The sequence below is a fragment of the Lottia gigantea genome, assembly GCF_000327385.1.
Source record: "Lottia gigantea unplaced genomic scaffold LOTGIsca_52, whole genome shotgun sequence".
NCBI lineage: Eukaryota > Metazoa > Mollusca > Gastropoda > Lottiidae > Lottia > Lottia gigantea.
Window position 1 is genome coordinate 233379 of NW_008709781.1, and position 15668 is coordinate 249046.

General features: G+C 32.6%; 1 protein-coding gene across 1 annotated transcript; it reads right to left on the minus strand.

Moving 5' to 3' along the window:
* Positions 1 to 11859: 11859 nt before the first annotated feature.
* On the minus strand, positions 11860 to 12366 carry LOTGIDRAFT_165532 (hypothetical protein; the record flags this gene model as incomplete). The annotated part of the gene is made up of 1 exon (XM_009062571.1): positions 11860 to 12366. The coding sequence occupies one exon, from the start codon at positions 12364 to 12366 to the stop codon at positions 11860 to 11862; it is 507 nt and encodes a 168-aa protein (XP_009060819.1).
* Positions 12367 to 15668: the final 3302 nt, after the last annotated feature.

The following is a 15668-nucleotide window of genomic DNA, read 5'->3' on the forward strand; positions in this document are numbered from 1 at the left end:
ACTATTTCATGTCATTAGGTCGCAGAAATCTGTGTAATTTAATTAGATAACTTATAGGGTTTTAGTTTGAGGCTAAAAGTTAATAATTTGATTTAAAACTGACAAAAATAGATAAAAAATGTTAAAAAGTTGAACTGAAGTCTGTTATTATCACACTTCAGTGATTGAATTTAGAAATTTCACATTTTTTTCTTTCTCGAAGCCTTCCGAATTCTTTAATTTGAAAACACCAGAAATGTCAAAGGTTGATGAGATGTTTTCTTACTCTTCAATGTTATCTCTTTTTCAAGATCAGTGACATTATCAACATGTAATATGTCATCAGAGGACAGATAATTCCATACCACAACTTGTGACGTAATTAAAGCATATCGATACTGTTTTGGTGACGTCATACAATCTATTTATTTTGCACCAAATATTAGTTATGAAACTTGTCCTACAGATCTTTAGTTAGACAGGATATTTCGTGTGTACATTTACTTTTAAATAAACGCCGATCAGAGCACATATTGTGTACCATATAAAGTTTTAGTCCTCGATCTGACATATGATAGAAATAATGCATCTTTATTCGTTTCTCATAACCAGTGACATTCCTAACGTTCCTAGCTTTAGATTCTAGATAAATTCTTCATTATATCTCCAATTTTCAATATAATTAATTGATTAATCCAGATAATTAAGGAACTCTTTAATACATGAAGTTGCTACAGGAAACCGGAAGTTATCCCTATTTATGGTTTCCGGTAGTTGGTTATAAAGTAAGGAGCTATTTCCGGTTTCATTTGTTTGTAAACTAGATTATTAAAGTAAGGTTGTAAAACTGTTTTGGGATCAATCATGAACAAAAGAAATTCTGTTATCAAAATGTAGAAGGTTTTTAAAAGTGCCTTCAATTTTTCGTAGCTATTAGCGAAGATAATAAACGAATATAAAGTCAGACAGAAAGCTGTTAATATAGGGTTTATTAAATATTAATAGTGATCTGCAACCTTGTTTTTGGTGAGACGAAAATAGCATGATACAGAGCACAAACATCAAGAATCTTGCTAATCTGGACATCGTTAAACGGCAAATATGTGAAAAGTAAATGGAATTTTTGTTTTTGCGCTTGATTGAATTGGTACAGGCGTACAGCTTCATGGAAGGTGTAATGAGGGACAATTTCACGGCGACGTAAAATACCCACTCATTTACGAATCAGGATATACAGGTTAATGCTAGAAAATGATCAGATGATGGAATTAATGAAACTTAACATTAACATCCGGTAATAGTGAACTGAGATTATCTGTATTTAGCAATTTAGATCACCATCTTCGATCTGATTCCACGTGAATTTGTGTCGAGGCAAATGTCTGGAAATTGTTAGGATGCTGTAGAAATTGTCTTATTTTTGACATCAGCGTATCTGGTTTGTATGTACAAAGGTACAACAAAATTTTGAAATCGTTAAATGAGTAGGCTGAGGACGATATAAAAATTTGATTATTTTACGCTTGCTAAGATTACCTGCCCGAATGACAACCTTTTGTCAGGTTTCATTCCAACCAACACATTTCGTCCCTTATCCTTCTCTTCAATTTAACTTAGCCCTTATATCACCCTTCAACTCAATACTTAATATCATTATAACCTCACTGCACAGTGTAAGTCTGTACAGGTAACAGAATAAAAACAGGACAGCAGCAATTAGTTATAATTATTGCCCGCCTGTAGATACTGATAATTGGACGCATTGTTCTCTTTTTGTAATATTCTATAATAACGAGATTTTAATTAAATTGTTATTTCATGGCACAATGTAACCTTTATCACTCAACTTTTTACACTGAACTTGTACATTGTGAACTTATTAGAAATGTCTTTGTGAGGAGTTAATCGAGTTCTTGGTACGGACCCTTCTCATTAACACCGATTCTTTCAATGATGCAGGTCAGAAGCAGGTCTTACATGAAAAGGCGTCTTTTCGTTCAGAAGAGACGAAAGGTTGAATTATTCAGTTTAAATGCGTGCACCACTATGTTAAACATTCCAAATATTTCATAAGTTCTTCCTGTTTATGGCAATCCATCCATCGTAAGATATGTTTCAGTGGGTATAACTTGGTATAACACATGGCAGTTTCATCTATCTATATTTAAGATCAAACAGAGATTTCCCTTTCATGTAGTGGTTGTCTGTGAAAATATCGCCTTCAAATTCATCGATGCCATTCATCATTAAGCATTGAAAAACGACCCTTTGTCTCAAGTATATGACGTAATTAATTCCTACTATTCAATAAAGAAATCAGTCATTAAATGATTGGTGTATTCGGTCTAGATTCGTAATATAAAAGGAGTTTTGGAAGAGCTCTGGAAGCGACTCAACAACAACTCCGCAATTTCATGTTATTAATCTCCAGGGTAGTTTGAGTGTCTCTGCTGACCACCACAAGACGCGCCATAAAAGTTTTGTAATATTTATGGTATACTTTTTAAAAGGGGAATCAAAATACTATAGTTCCCCCATTCACAGCTAGACCATGAAACATCTACTGAAGCCGTATAAGATTTTGTCCCTATTTCAGTAAGGTTTACCAAACTGGCGCATGTATTAGCCAAGGATGTACATTTGCAGCAGTACCAGTTTTGTCGTCCATATTATATGATTCTACATGTCGAAGGAAATGTCTGATTTTGACGCCTGACACAGAACAGAATAAAAGTCAATAAAAAGCGTAACAAACTCTTGATATTATGCGTTCTATAAAAATCCTTGAATTGATTTAAGGTAAATCGGATAGCTAAATCGGTAAAGAATTGTAGAGCGAAGATATAAGAGGAGAGATAGGACAATAGACGACTATATGGTAAAAGGTGATAATCAATAGATCCTTATAAGGTATATATACTGAATATATACAGTTTTAATCAATATTATTATCTTTTATATACAAAACAATAACATGTCTTGGCCATCAAAGGATTACAGTATTTAATCATCGACTATTTAGACCGACAACTCTATGACTAAAATATATTGTGAAGTACGAATGTTTGTCTGATTTCATCTCAATTTCATATGGATCTTAAAAAAATGTGAGGCTTCATGGCTTTTTAATATCAAGAATTTCCCCAAAATTCAAAACAGTAACTGTAAGTACTATGATGGGCATATTATAACATGTCACTATCGTAAATTGCTTTCGTTCACACTGATTAAGTAGCCTATAATTTGAATTCAGTTCATTTGATTTTGATCAACCTTCGGTGAAGAAGTTTCAAAATGTCCCTTTATTCATCAGGATCCTACCTTGAGATATAGAATTATATGAATTGATTTATATAACTTGAAGCTACAGGTAAGGTGTTGCAGTAGCTCGCTTGCAAGGAAGGGCGTGCTTATTCTGATGGCACTCTACCAGTGGGTTTTTCAACTAAGTTTCCTTTCAGAGAATCAACATATATAATGTAGTTTTTTTTATAATAATGATATATGAGAAATGACAAGTTAGATTATTCTGCGGAAAAGAAATCACAGCAGTCTACAGCCCGATATACTAAACGATATATAATTTCAAAACGCATTATAATGGTATAACTGCAGTTGTGAAGCCCAAAGTGTTCTGCATCAACCTTTCGTTTTTTTCTACAATTTTGGTCAGTCTTTATTACTTATCAGTCGAAAACAAAAATTAAAAATTCCCATTCGAACTTCAAAAATGTATACTTCTCTGTCAGAGGTCCTCTGAAATGCAAGCCAGAGCTTAATAATGCGATTGAAGTAAACGTTCTTCGCGTTTTTGCAACAAAATTAAATGAAGTTTTACGCCCTACATGTCTGAACCGGATTTATTCATCAAAGACTATTATGCTTCACGACAAAGTATAACTAAATATATTCTTACCTGGTAATTATTGAAGCTGGTCCGTAACCCTCTGTTATCAATCAGTTTATACCAAAACAACCACAAGTCTGGTATGGAAATCCAGCACTAAAGTTTCCAAAAACAACACTCAATATGGCTTACATTGATGAGACAAAAAACAACCTCCTGCACACTTGAAACTACAGATGACAATAACAGGTGTCATTGCATGTCGTAGAAAATCAATATAGGTGATTTATCAGTTATTTTTAGAAAAATCATTCAAACAATCGTTATTAAAATTACACAATGCACTTTACAATCGTTCTAACTTGACTCAATGATAAAACCTCAGTCTAAAAAATGATACATGAAAACTTCGTTGAGATTTTAAGTCATTTAAAAGAGTAATTTGTATTAAAAATTTTCTTCTACCTGAGTGTATCTAAGAGTAATTAAATGGAATTTTGATTTGTTGATTCTTCGTGTACCTTAAAACGTATTTTAGAAATCAACACGATAATGACATTCCCTACCAAATAAAGTCTTTTTAACCAGATTAAAAGAGATAAAGTAAATGTTAGTAACAGTATCCGGAAAACGTCCAACTTTATAAAGACTTGATCGATAATGTGAATGATAGCGTGCAGTTAGAAATGAGAGAGCGGGTCTCTAATGATAGTCAGTGACAAAATGTTCAGTCTCATATTGTGACAATTCAAATATGTTTTGAGTTAATTTGCTGCCTTTATGACCATTTTGGGGTTTTTGTTTTCGACTGGAGAGAATTGATATGCAGATTAGTTACTCAATTGATAAATTGATAAGTTACTTGTTAAATTCATGTTTTGCATTATACTGTCAAGACTCTAACTTAGTCATAAAAAGACAGCATACATAATCTTACTTATTTTGTGATGATTTTGGATTCAAATTTGAACCATTATTTTGACCACCAAATTTTAATAAAACTTATTATTTTACATGTAAAAATGATCTGAAATGAAATATAAAATAGAAAGATCTATCTCAACTTAATTTCTTAAGTACATGAAATATTTTTTACCTAAGGACCTTTCATTGATGGGGTACTGATCGTTGCTCATCGGCCAGTTGCTCACCAAAGAAATGAGAAATATGAAAATTATTCACCACATGGCTCCTTTTCACAAAAATGATGGCTGTTGAGCATTTGTCCGGAGAGGAACTGGGACCTACCTCATTAATAGTAGGCTATGTATGTATGGATGTATTACGAACTTTGTCTAATACCTTGACCATAACCAATTAATTCGATGCATTATCAAACTTCCGTGATACAAGAAAGGTGGCGATTGCAGTCAAGGTATAAAAGCATGTTCGGGATAGCTCGACATTGTGAAAATGGTATAGATGAGGTAAGAATATTCATTAGTGACATATTGCATACTATAGATCCTATCTGAACAAAGCGAATCCTTAAGAGCATGACTCGTATTTAAGATAAATTCTAATTTAGATTAAATAAAGAATGAATACATAGTTGAGACAGAACGTGGTTTTTGACCTCGATGGAAGTAAATAGAACGATTATCTACCGACCATTGTTATAGTGTCACTATTTTCATTTCAATAACTAACATAGATAATTACCTAATGAAGCAGCCGACTTGATTATCAACTTCACAAGGATAATCACAGTTTGCTCTTTTATCTACTATTATTATGATCATAAAATGACTGAGGTGTATTGTGTGAAGTTTTTCAATTTCCGGTTATAAACCATACCTGGCTGATCAATTGTATTCTGTCCGATATATTTTCATAATCCTTTCATGTAACGTGATCAACTTCATTTTCAAATGAAATTTAGCTTTGCCGCCTACTGCTCTATACCATCATGAGGGCCCAAAGACAGCAAAATCTATAATGTGTATTGTGAGGACTTTGACAGCGACAATTACTCATTCTGTTTTAAGATTAACTTACTTCCAGGGTTATCAATTGCATGTAACATAACAACACATGCTTTGTTTTTGCGTCTGGAGAAACTTTTTTGCAAAATGTGAAATGAAAGAAAACCATTTCTAGAGATGTTTACCGGTCTTAAACTCTGGTAACTTCGTTTTAACGTTACATCTGTACATTTCATGTTTATAAATCAATTATAATTTATTAAATTGTTGTCTGGTCTGGATTCTTTCTGCCAACAGGGTTAAGGTGGTCTCTGATTGAGTGGTGATTTAAAGCATAGCATCTGACCCGTCGCAGTCGTCATGATCAACATGATCAAAGAGCAATATCGAATCTGGCAACTGCAATGAATTAGATCGGTATCAGATTCAGTTTAAAAAACGTAGAAAACCAGTCAGTGATCAATCAGAGTCATCTAAATGCCTCAGATGACATTAAACCCCATTAGATTTTAATTTGCACAAAGAATGGCAATTTTTAAGACATGCTTTTATGGACACTTTTGTATTGCACCCATGAAGACAGTGCCTTCGAATGGAATACTAAGGGTCTAATAATTGAGAAGATGGTTGGCCGTAATTTCAGCAGAATTTCGATTTCAGAAATCTTTTTTTTTTCACTCTCGTATACCACATAGCTTTTTCTGTATTTTTGTCCTTTAATCTGAAGGTCAGTTTACATTATGTGTAATATCAGTTTGTCTGGGTGAAAGATTACATATTAATTTGTAGGTTATATAAAATTACAACTCATTACAATTTAATGGGAGTTGGGATGTCTACTGTTTTATGTAGTATATTGAAAATGATAGCCGTCTTAAAGTTCGCCTACCTCTCTTGTTAATGTGATGCCACCATGTTGATTGAATAATTACATCCTTTTCCGAATCGTCTGCTCCATCTTCTTTTTCTCTAGTGTCTTGCATCATCATTATCATCATCATCAGCAACAGGAGCAGCTTCAATCGTAACAGTAGTAGAAGCATTATCGTTTTGTTCATCATCAGGAATAACATCAGCTACATTAGCTGCATCATCACACTCTTCTTCTTCATCATCATCATCCGCATTATTATCATCTTCAGACAGATGCAATACCATTTTCATCAGTATTATCCTGTGATTTGATAATGTTTTTTTAATATCTTCATTACATAAGCCAACATCATCATGTTCATGATCACCTTCATATCTCTATTATTAATTTTTAAATTAAATGCACTTCATCATATGCCATAAACCGTTTAATGTGACTAAATCTGAACACAAGAAGTGTTTCGACACTGACCAAAACAAAAAGTAGTTTTGATCCTTTAATTTCACCTTATAGATATAGTAAGAGATACATTTATCTAGATTTTGGTTAATAGTTTTCATAATTTGAGCACCTAACTTTCCCAACTTAATCAAATAAAAACAACAAACATTTTCTTTCGATATTCATGGTACATGTAACAATCCATTATATATACAGATGTATACGCCCTTGACATAAGAGTGAGGTGAACATACAGAGAACCGTATAATTGGAAGCATATCGATTTAAATTAATTGACTTTAATAATGTACATGATGAGAACAATAATATATCTCTAATAAGAAACTATATTAATTTCTTTATTAAATTCCATGTAAGGTTTATAATTAAACTAGGTCGTTATTGTGACTCAGCAAGTTGATTTTTACTCCCATAACCTTTTTCATCACTGATATTTGTCTTCAAGATATTCATTGATAGCCTGTGTACCGGCTACCGAAAACGATTGGACGCATCCGTGATGATGTCCGTGGTATTTCACCATCAATTTATTTAGGAGAATATCCGCGTAATTAATTAACACCCTTCACCGATTGACAACTTTCCTAAATCAATAATCAATTTATTACATAGAGCATAATAGAATTAACCCATCATTGATAATAACATCTTGATTACTAAGAAAGTCTAACAGAATTAGCCTGTCAATGTTCTGATAGTTCAGTGATTTATTAGATGTAAGAAATTTAATATACAGACATATAACATAATTTACACCTTTTAATATCAATATTTATTTCTGATATATGATTGTTAACCACCTCTTGAAAACCTACATCATTAAAGGTATCCCTTCAGCTAATGCTGGTTGCAGGAGACAGCTTAGTAAGGTTAAACCGTTCAATAGAATAGACGAAATAATGCACCAGTGCTATACTAAGTAGAGTATACAAGTCTTGTATGTGTAAGAGACATTTTCAGATATTTTTGGAGAAACCACAGACGTAGGACGGAAAATTGGTGTACCTGAAGAGAACGATACACATACTCACATTGCAAACTAAAAACAGCCGTTAATTTTTAACCAAAAACTATTTCATAACATTACGTAAGTTTGTTTTTTTTAAAGGGACAGGTGGGCCATTTTTTTACCAATCACACTTTAGTCACAGAAACAGATTTTTTTTTAAGGCAATCAGTAATAGTGTTCTCAGCTCACTGTTGAAATTTTAACCTTCAAATCCATGTGAGTCCAGAAATATCCGTGTTTGAATGTTAAAATGACGACTCGTCAATATAAGATACTCTTTGATATATAGAAAATATCATATATAGAAATAATGAGTAAAATTTCTAGTTTGAAGTATTTTAAAGGAATTAAATACATTTCAAGTACTAAGACTATTTACGTATATTTACGACTCAGATCAAACCCCCAAAATGGCGCATCTATCCCTTTAAAGTTCGTTTTGTGGTAGGTGTAGGAAAACTTCTGTATAGATTTAAGCAAAATAAATGCCAAATTGTAGAGAAAGACAAAGTTTGTTATACCTTGACATTGTGATTCAGTGATTTATCAGATAAATATAATATACAGACATATAACCTAATTTATAATTTCAAATATAAATATTTAATTTTTTATTTTTGATATACATGTATACTGTATATTAACTGTTGTATGCTTTCTCGTTTGTGTCAGTTACATCTGACGTTTTTTCTTGATCAAAGGATTTTAGTTATGTACTAGTTAGATTCTTTCTCCGTGCTTTTTTCCGTATTTGTTCAACTTAAAACTTAAAAGGAAATTTAAACTTTTAACTAAATAAAATGATATGTTTAACGTTTTACTTTTCTGCATTTGATCGGGTTAATGAAGAAGGACAACATCATACTGTGAGCAATGAGGAAAATATTGCCAGGACAGTGACATTAGCCTCTATTAACTATAAATTTAACTGTCGAAGATATGAAACATGTTCAACTGAATGAATGATAAATGAAGAACGTTTTAACGAGAATATCTGTTGGTGTTGGCGACATTTATATCAGAAACCAGATCATCACCGTCTCAATATCAACTCAATTTGTCAGATCGTGTATTCATTGTAGACCTATAATTACTTATCATTACATTTCTCTTACTGCTGCTTTATATAAGCTTAGTTTATTATTGCCATCGTAATGGAACAACTGGATCTTTTTAAAGGGGCATTGTGATTTTTTCGCAGATCGAAAAAAAAACTTTCTTCAAATTTATGAAAAAAATACACCAAAATCCAGAGAAATGTATTCTGAAAGTTTGAATTAAAAAAATTCCTATCAAAGCCCTTTTAACGACAAAACGTTTTGAAAGGTTTATGTAAACATTTTAAATTCGTTATGTTTCTTGGTTGTTGTTAGAAAACCACTGTTCGTATTTGAGCAAAACAAACGCGAACGAGAAATATGAAGGAGAAAAATAGTAGTTTTGCGTGCAGTTACAGTGACGGCGTTGGGATTAATTAAACACAGGGCGTACTAATTGTTGATTAAACAGTTTGACCTAATTTTGGTGTTTGGCATTACAATGGCTCGATATTTCCTACACCTACCACAAAACGAACTTTAAAAGGATTGATGCGCCATTTTGGGGGTTTGATCTGAGTCGTAAATAGTCTTCAGAAGTACTTGAAATGTATTTAATTCCTTTAAAATACTTCAAACTAGAAATTTTACTCATTATTTCTATATATGATATTTTCTATATATCAAAGAGTATCTTATATTGACGAGTCGTCATTTTAACATTCAAACACGGATATTTCTGGACTCACATGGATTTGAAGGTTAAAATTTCAACAGTGAGCTGAGAACACTATTACTGATTGTCTTAAAAAAAATTCTGTTTCTGTGACTAAAATGTGATTGGTAAAAAAAAGGCCCACCTGTCCCTTTAAAAAAACAAACTTACGTAATGTTATGAAATAGTTTTTGGTTAAAAATTAACGGCTGTTTTTAGTTTGCAATGTGAGTATGTGTATCGTTCTCTTCAGGTACACCAATTTTCCGTCCTACGTCTGTGGTTTCTCCAAAAATATCTGAAAATGTCTCTTACACATACAAGACTTGTATACTCTACTTAGTATAGCACTGGTGCATTATTTCGTCTATTCTATTGAACGGTTTAACCTTACTAAGCTGTCTCCTGCAACCAGCATTAGCTGAAGGGATACCTTTAATGATGTAGGTTTTCAAGAGGGGTTAAGAATCATATATCAGAAATAAATATTGATATTAAAAGGTGTAAATTATGTTATATGTCTGTATATTAAATTTCTTACATCTAATAAATCACTGAACTATCAGAACATTGACAGGCTAATTCTGTTAGACTTTCTTAGTAATCAAGATGTTATTATCAATGATGGGTTAATTCTGTTATGCTCTATGTAATAAATTGATTATTGATTTCATAATGATGATTAGATTTCAAAATGGAATAGAAAATCTCCCATAATTTTGTACACGATGTCTCAATGATACAGCATATAATATACGTTTACACGTACATGTATTTGTAAAATATATTTTAAGACTTGTACAATTATTTTAAGGTTTAAGGTATACAATGAACCCAATATATTTTCATCCGTATAAGTCAGCGTATTCTTTAGTATGAAACAAATTTGAAACTTGTTCATTCTTTGAAAGCATCTGTGTTCTGTTCAATGTATACATAAATGGAAGGGGGTTGTATGCTTATTGCTTTTGTGTCCCTGACACATAATAATTTTTCACAAAATTACAAAGTTGTAGACTTGAGCCCCTCCCCTGTGTCCCATTAGCACTGATCAGGAAACGAAATAACATTTGTTGCGACTGACGCGGCATGGCAATTCCTTGAAAGTATCGAATACATAAAAATATGTGAAATTTTTGCCTTCACTTTGAAGGGACTAACCGTTAAATCTTTTCACCCAGAAAATCCTTTTTTAACAGAAACAAAATGAAAGTAGTCTGTTGAAAAAAAATACAATGAAGTTATTACAAAATCCAATGTATTTCAATAATAAAATTCCAAGAATAACACTTCGAACAATGTTCCTACTTCAACAAGTCTATCAAATTTCACTTTCATATTCCGTCATAAAAATGTCTTGAACTAGGTTATTAAAATCGTCTGAATTCATCTACAAGTGCAAAGAGTGCATTTTGTTATTTTGTGAGAAAACACATTTCTTTGTTCCATTAAATGGTTACTGGATTGCGATCGCGGTATGTTACTAGAAATATAATCTCGGTTACAGTCAAGTGTTTGATTAGCTCCCTTAATTTTCAAGATGGTTTACAAGATGGTGGTCATATATACTTGAATCGTCAAATTTACTGCTCGGGATGCAATGCAATTTAGGCATGTTCATTATAACTGTCGAATCACCAGAGGCCGACTGGCATTCGCTCATCAGGATGGAATGAAAACAGCTATTGCATTAATAAGATTTATATATAAGACATCAAGCACATGTTACATGACTAGCAAGGATGACTGCAAACTTTATAATACTAATACTGACCATGCATGCAATCTATAGTCTATATCAATATTCTATTTATAGCTATAGTCTTTATCAAACTAGTGTTCATATTCTCAACATCTCCCTCCTTTTAATTTAAATAACTATTTTAAAACTATGTATCACTAGTTTGATCTGAAATGCATACACTAATAATAATCTTTTCATTTAACACAATTATTCTGTTATTTACTTAATAACTTTTAATACACAACATAAATTTCAATGTACTGCTATTTAATCACGATATCGCGCAGGTTTAACAATTGTACGACCTGAGCGACGCAAGACAGGTTGTTCTACACGAACTGGAAGTTGCGGAATATCAGGAGGTGGATCCGGTGGATTCACATCCTGATGATTGTTAACTCGAATATCTATATCAATCGGATCAAAATCTTCATCGAACGCATTAGCAGCAAATCGAACTTTATTAGCAAGAAATAAATGTCTACGATTTCTTCGGAATAATCCGTATTTTGTCCTAATCATATATGAACGCGGTTGAGTACATTTGCGTATTACGACTCCTGGAATTCCACGTTTTTCCCAATCTAACTTCACTATAATATTGTCACCTGGGTTAAGTTCTTTCAAATCACGTGAGGAATTATGGTGATCAAAATTTTGCTTTGTCCTTTCTTTATGATCTTTGTCCCTTCCCCTCACATTTTTAAGATTCGGCCATCTTGGTTTTAAATGTCTGGATAAAGTTGGTAAGGTTGTACGGAGTTGTCTTCCCATTAATAATTGAGCAGGACTTGCACCTGTAGTTTGCAAGGGCGTTGATCTGTAAACCAATAAAGCTAATATTGGATCATCTTGGCTTAAAATCTTCTTTGCAGTCTGGACCGCTCTTTCCGCTTCACCATTAGCTGAGGCGAAGTAAGGACTGGTTTTGACATGGTTTATACCATAATCATTACAAAATCTATTAAACTCAGCAGAACTGAACTGTGGACCGTTGTCAGTGGTCAACAATTCTGGTATTCCAAATCTAGCAAAACAGTCTTTAAACTTATGAATTGTATTTGCACTTGTTGTTGAACTCATATAAATTATTTCAATATATCTTGAGAAATAGTCAACTATTAGCATATATTGTTTACTTTTAAAAGTTAGTAAATCTGCACCCAAATGTTGCCAAGGACGTTCAGGCATACTTGTTGGCAACAATGGTTCTTTTCGTTGAGTTGATCTACTGCTCTGGCAAAATTCACAAGACTGTACTTTTTGTTCCATTTCTTTCAAAATTCCTGGCCACCAAATACTCATGTTGATTCTCTCTCTGCACTTAGTAATTCCTAAATGACCATCATGAATTCTATTAATCATTTCTTGGCGCATCGACTTGGGTATGACTATTCTACTACAATAAATTAATAATCCATCTATTTCACACAATCTTTCACGAACAGAAAAATAATCAAGAATTTTCGGATTAACGTCTCGTTTAAAGTCTGGCCAACCATTTCGAACGTTTTGTAATACACTTTGTAAAATTTCATCATTTAAAGTTGCTATATGACTAATTATTTCAAAGATTTGTGAAGCACATATGGACTGCTGTAATGTGGACTGTATCTAAACAAAATATTTGCATTATTCAGAGAACACGGAGAACAGTATTCCCTAAACAAAGAACCAATCGTCAACCTGACAAGACATCTTGACAACTTTATGCTCCAGTAAATCAGTTGTAATGATCTGCCATTCTGTCAACATTTCTTATGACTGGCAGTAAATTAGAAAAATCTAATAAGTTTCAAACAGATTGTACACAGAAAAACCCAAATTAAATGTACACTATAGGTTTACTAAATAAACTTCTTTTTATGAACTAAATCTAGAGGCATCAACTAAATGTTAGAATTGCCTGAAAAAAGACATATTCTAAGATCAACTACGTAAGAGATGTATCTTGAGAATCTGGCTGAAAAAGACTTCTTAGGTAAAACCCGACTGAAAGATCAACAATGGTCAAAATTTCGAAGTTACACACATGATCTTTATAATACACTCAATACCTGAGGATGCCTCATCACAACTACTTATGGAAATAATACTTGATAATTTTAACAGGAGTATAAAAAGAAAGATATAGTAAAATTGAACCTCTTGGAAAGTATATGAATGAATCCGACTGAACAAGCAATTAAACTTATCTAAAACTATAGGTTGATGTAAAGGAAAACAATTTGCTGAGAAGAAAAAAACCTCATTCTGCAGACGTGAAGTTGATTACACTGTCATTAAATTTTACCACCGAGAACTGTTTGTAACAATTTTCAATTAACGAAAGCAATAAGTAGAAAATAATTACCAAGAAAAAATTAGTCAATATCGGTCATTTAATGGAGTTTGGAAACCAGAGAACTTTTTTTATGCCACAAGCCAATTCTTAAAATATTTAAGTTCATTTACTCTATGGATACAATCTGAATATGTTTCAAAATCTATAGTATGCGACACTGTTGTTGTGACAAGGACATGTCTCTTTGATCGATTTTTAAATCAGAGATGAATTTAATATTTTGATTGCATGTATATGGCCATTGTCGTTCGAACAACGCACTATTATCACTGAATAGATCTTTATGATTATGCTTTTTCGAGGATTCATGGCGTCATTAAACCATTAATATATTTCTGTTCTGTTTCCAATAATGCATACCAGTAGAACGAATTTTTTTTATATGTCCTGACAGAAAAAAGCATCAAGAACTCAATGGAGGGATATTTGTAGAAATTTGTATTTTATTAGGAAAGTCAATATCTTGGTGTTACCTTATCGTCTTTACGGGCGACTTACAGTTAACAATATTAATTATGGGGGTAAAAGAAAGTAGCTGACAGTTTTATATTACAATAGTTATTGAAGATTGTCCAATGAACCTAGAAGAGTGATCGGGTAAAAATCAGAATGAATTGAAATAAAAATTTCGATTGAAGTGATAGTCAAATATCGAATCCTCATTAAGTCATACTTTTCTGATGTGTTGATGATGAGGGAGAATGAAATGTTGGGTTTGGCTTGATAATAAGTCAAAGACCTAAAATTATGTAACCAAACGATGTATCCCCGTGTTTAACTGTAACCATTTATAAAACGAGATCAAAACATACTCTTTTAATAACCATAACTTTGCACTTCAACCTTGGGTTTATAAAGCAACATTTAATGTCTTAGACCTTACAGATAATCTAACCAAACCAACGACTACCATTCGACTACCAATCAACAAGAAATACCATGATCAGAATGAGTTTGGAAGAATGAAGGAGACCGAGTAACTCACGCCACACCATCCAGGGCCGAGTTTCACCGCCATGTTATTCGACCCGACCAGATCTAACGAAGAATCAACAACCAAACCAACAACACCGAATCATCCAATTTGATCCAATCCAACTACCAACTACTACGACTACCAACAATTACCTAGTTTGCGATATCAGCATCCGCTGGAAGCGAACGTTAACTTGTCATCTACCTACCTACCGTCTTAGACCTTGTCAAGGACTTTTCGAAATGATTAATAGAAGATCTGAAAATAGTATAGTGTACTTTTATAACATAATTAGAAATAATCTTTTCTTTATCCTTAGTGCATAAAATTGATTACAAAGCACAAATTGATCCCACCATTTGGTATGATTATGCACTTTCCATAAAGCTGGTAACAACGCAAGTGTTTTAATGTTACATATCGTCCAAAATATATTACTGAACCAAGGGGAATAACTTTTGTATTTAATTTCGCTGACTCAGACCAAAGCGACTTACATGATTGATCTGTTTTATTATTGAAATCGATAGGCAGGAAATAAGAAAGGAGATAAGTTTTATTCTTTAAAGATGAGTTTCCTTATTTTCATTTATGAAAATGAAAATGAGAATATTTATATGAATAGAAAGTAGAGGTGGTCTAATGACTTGGAAAAACACTAGTTTGTCTCACATGTTCATAATTAACTAAATTAGAAGAGAATGCAAGCACAATTCCAATGAGTGACCGATCAAGAAAGGACTTTTTTTTGTTATC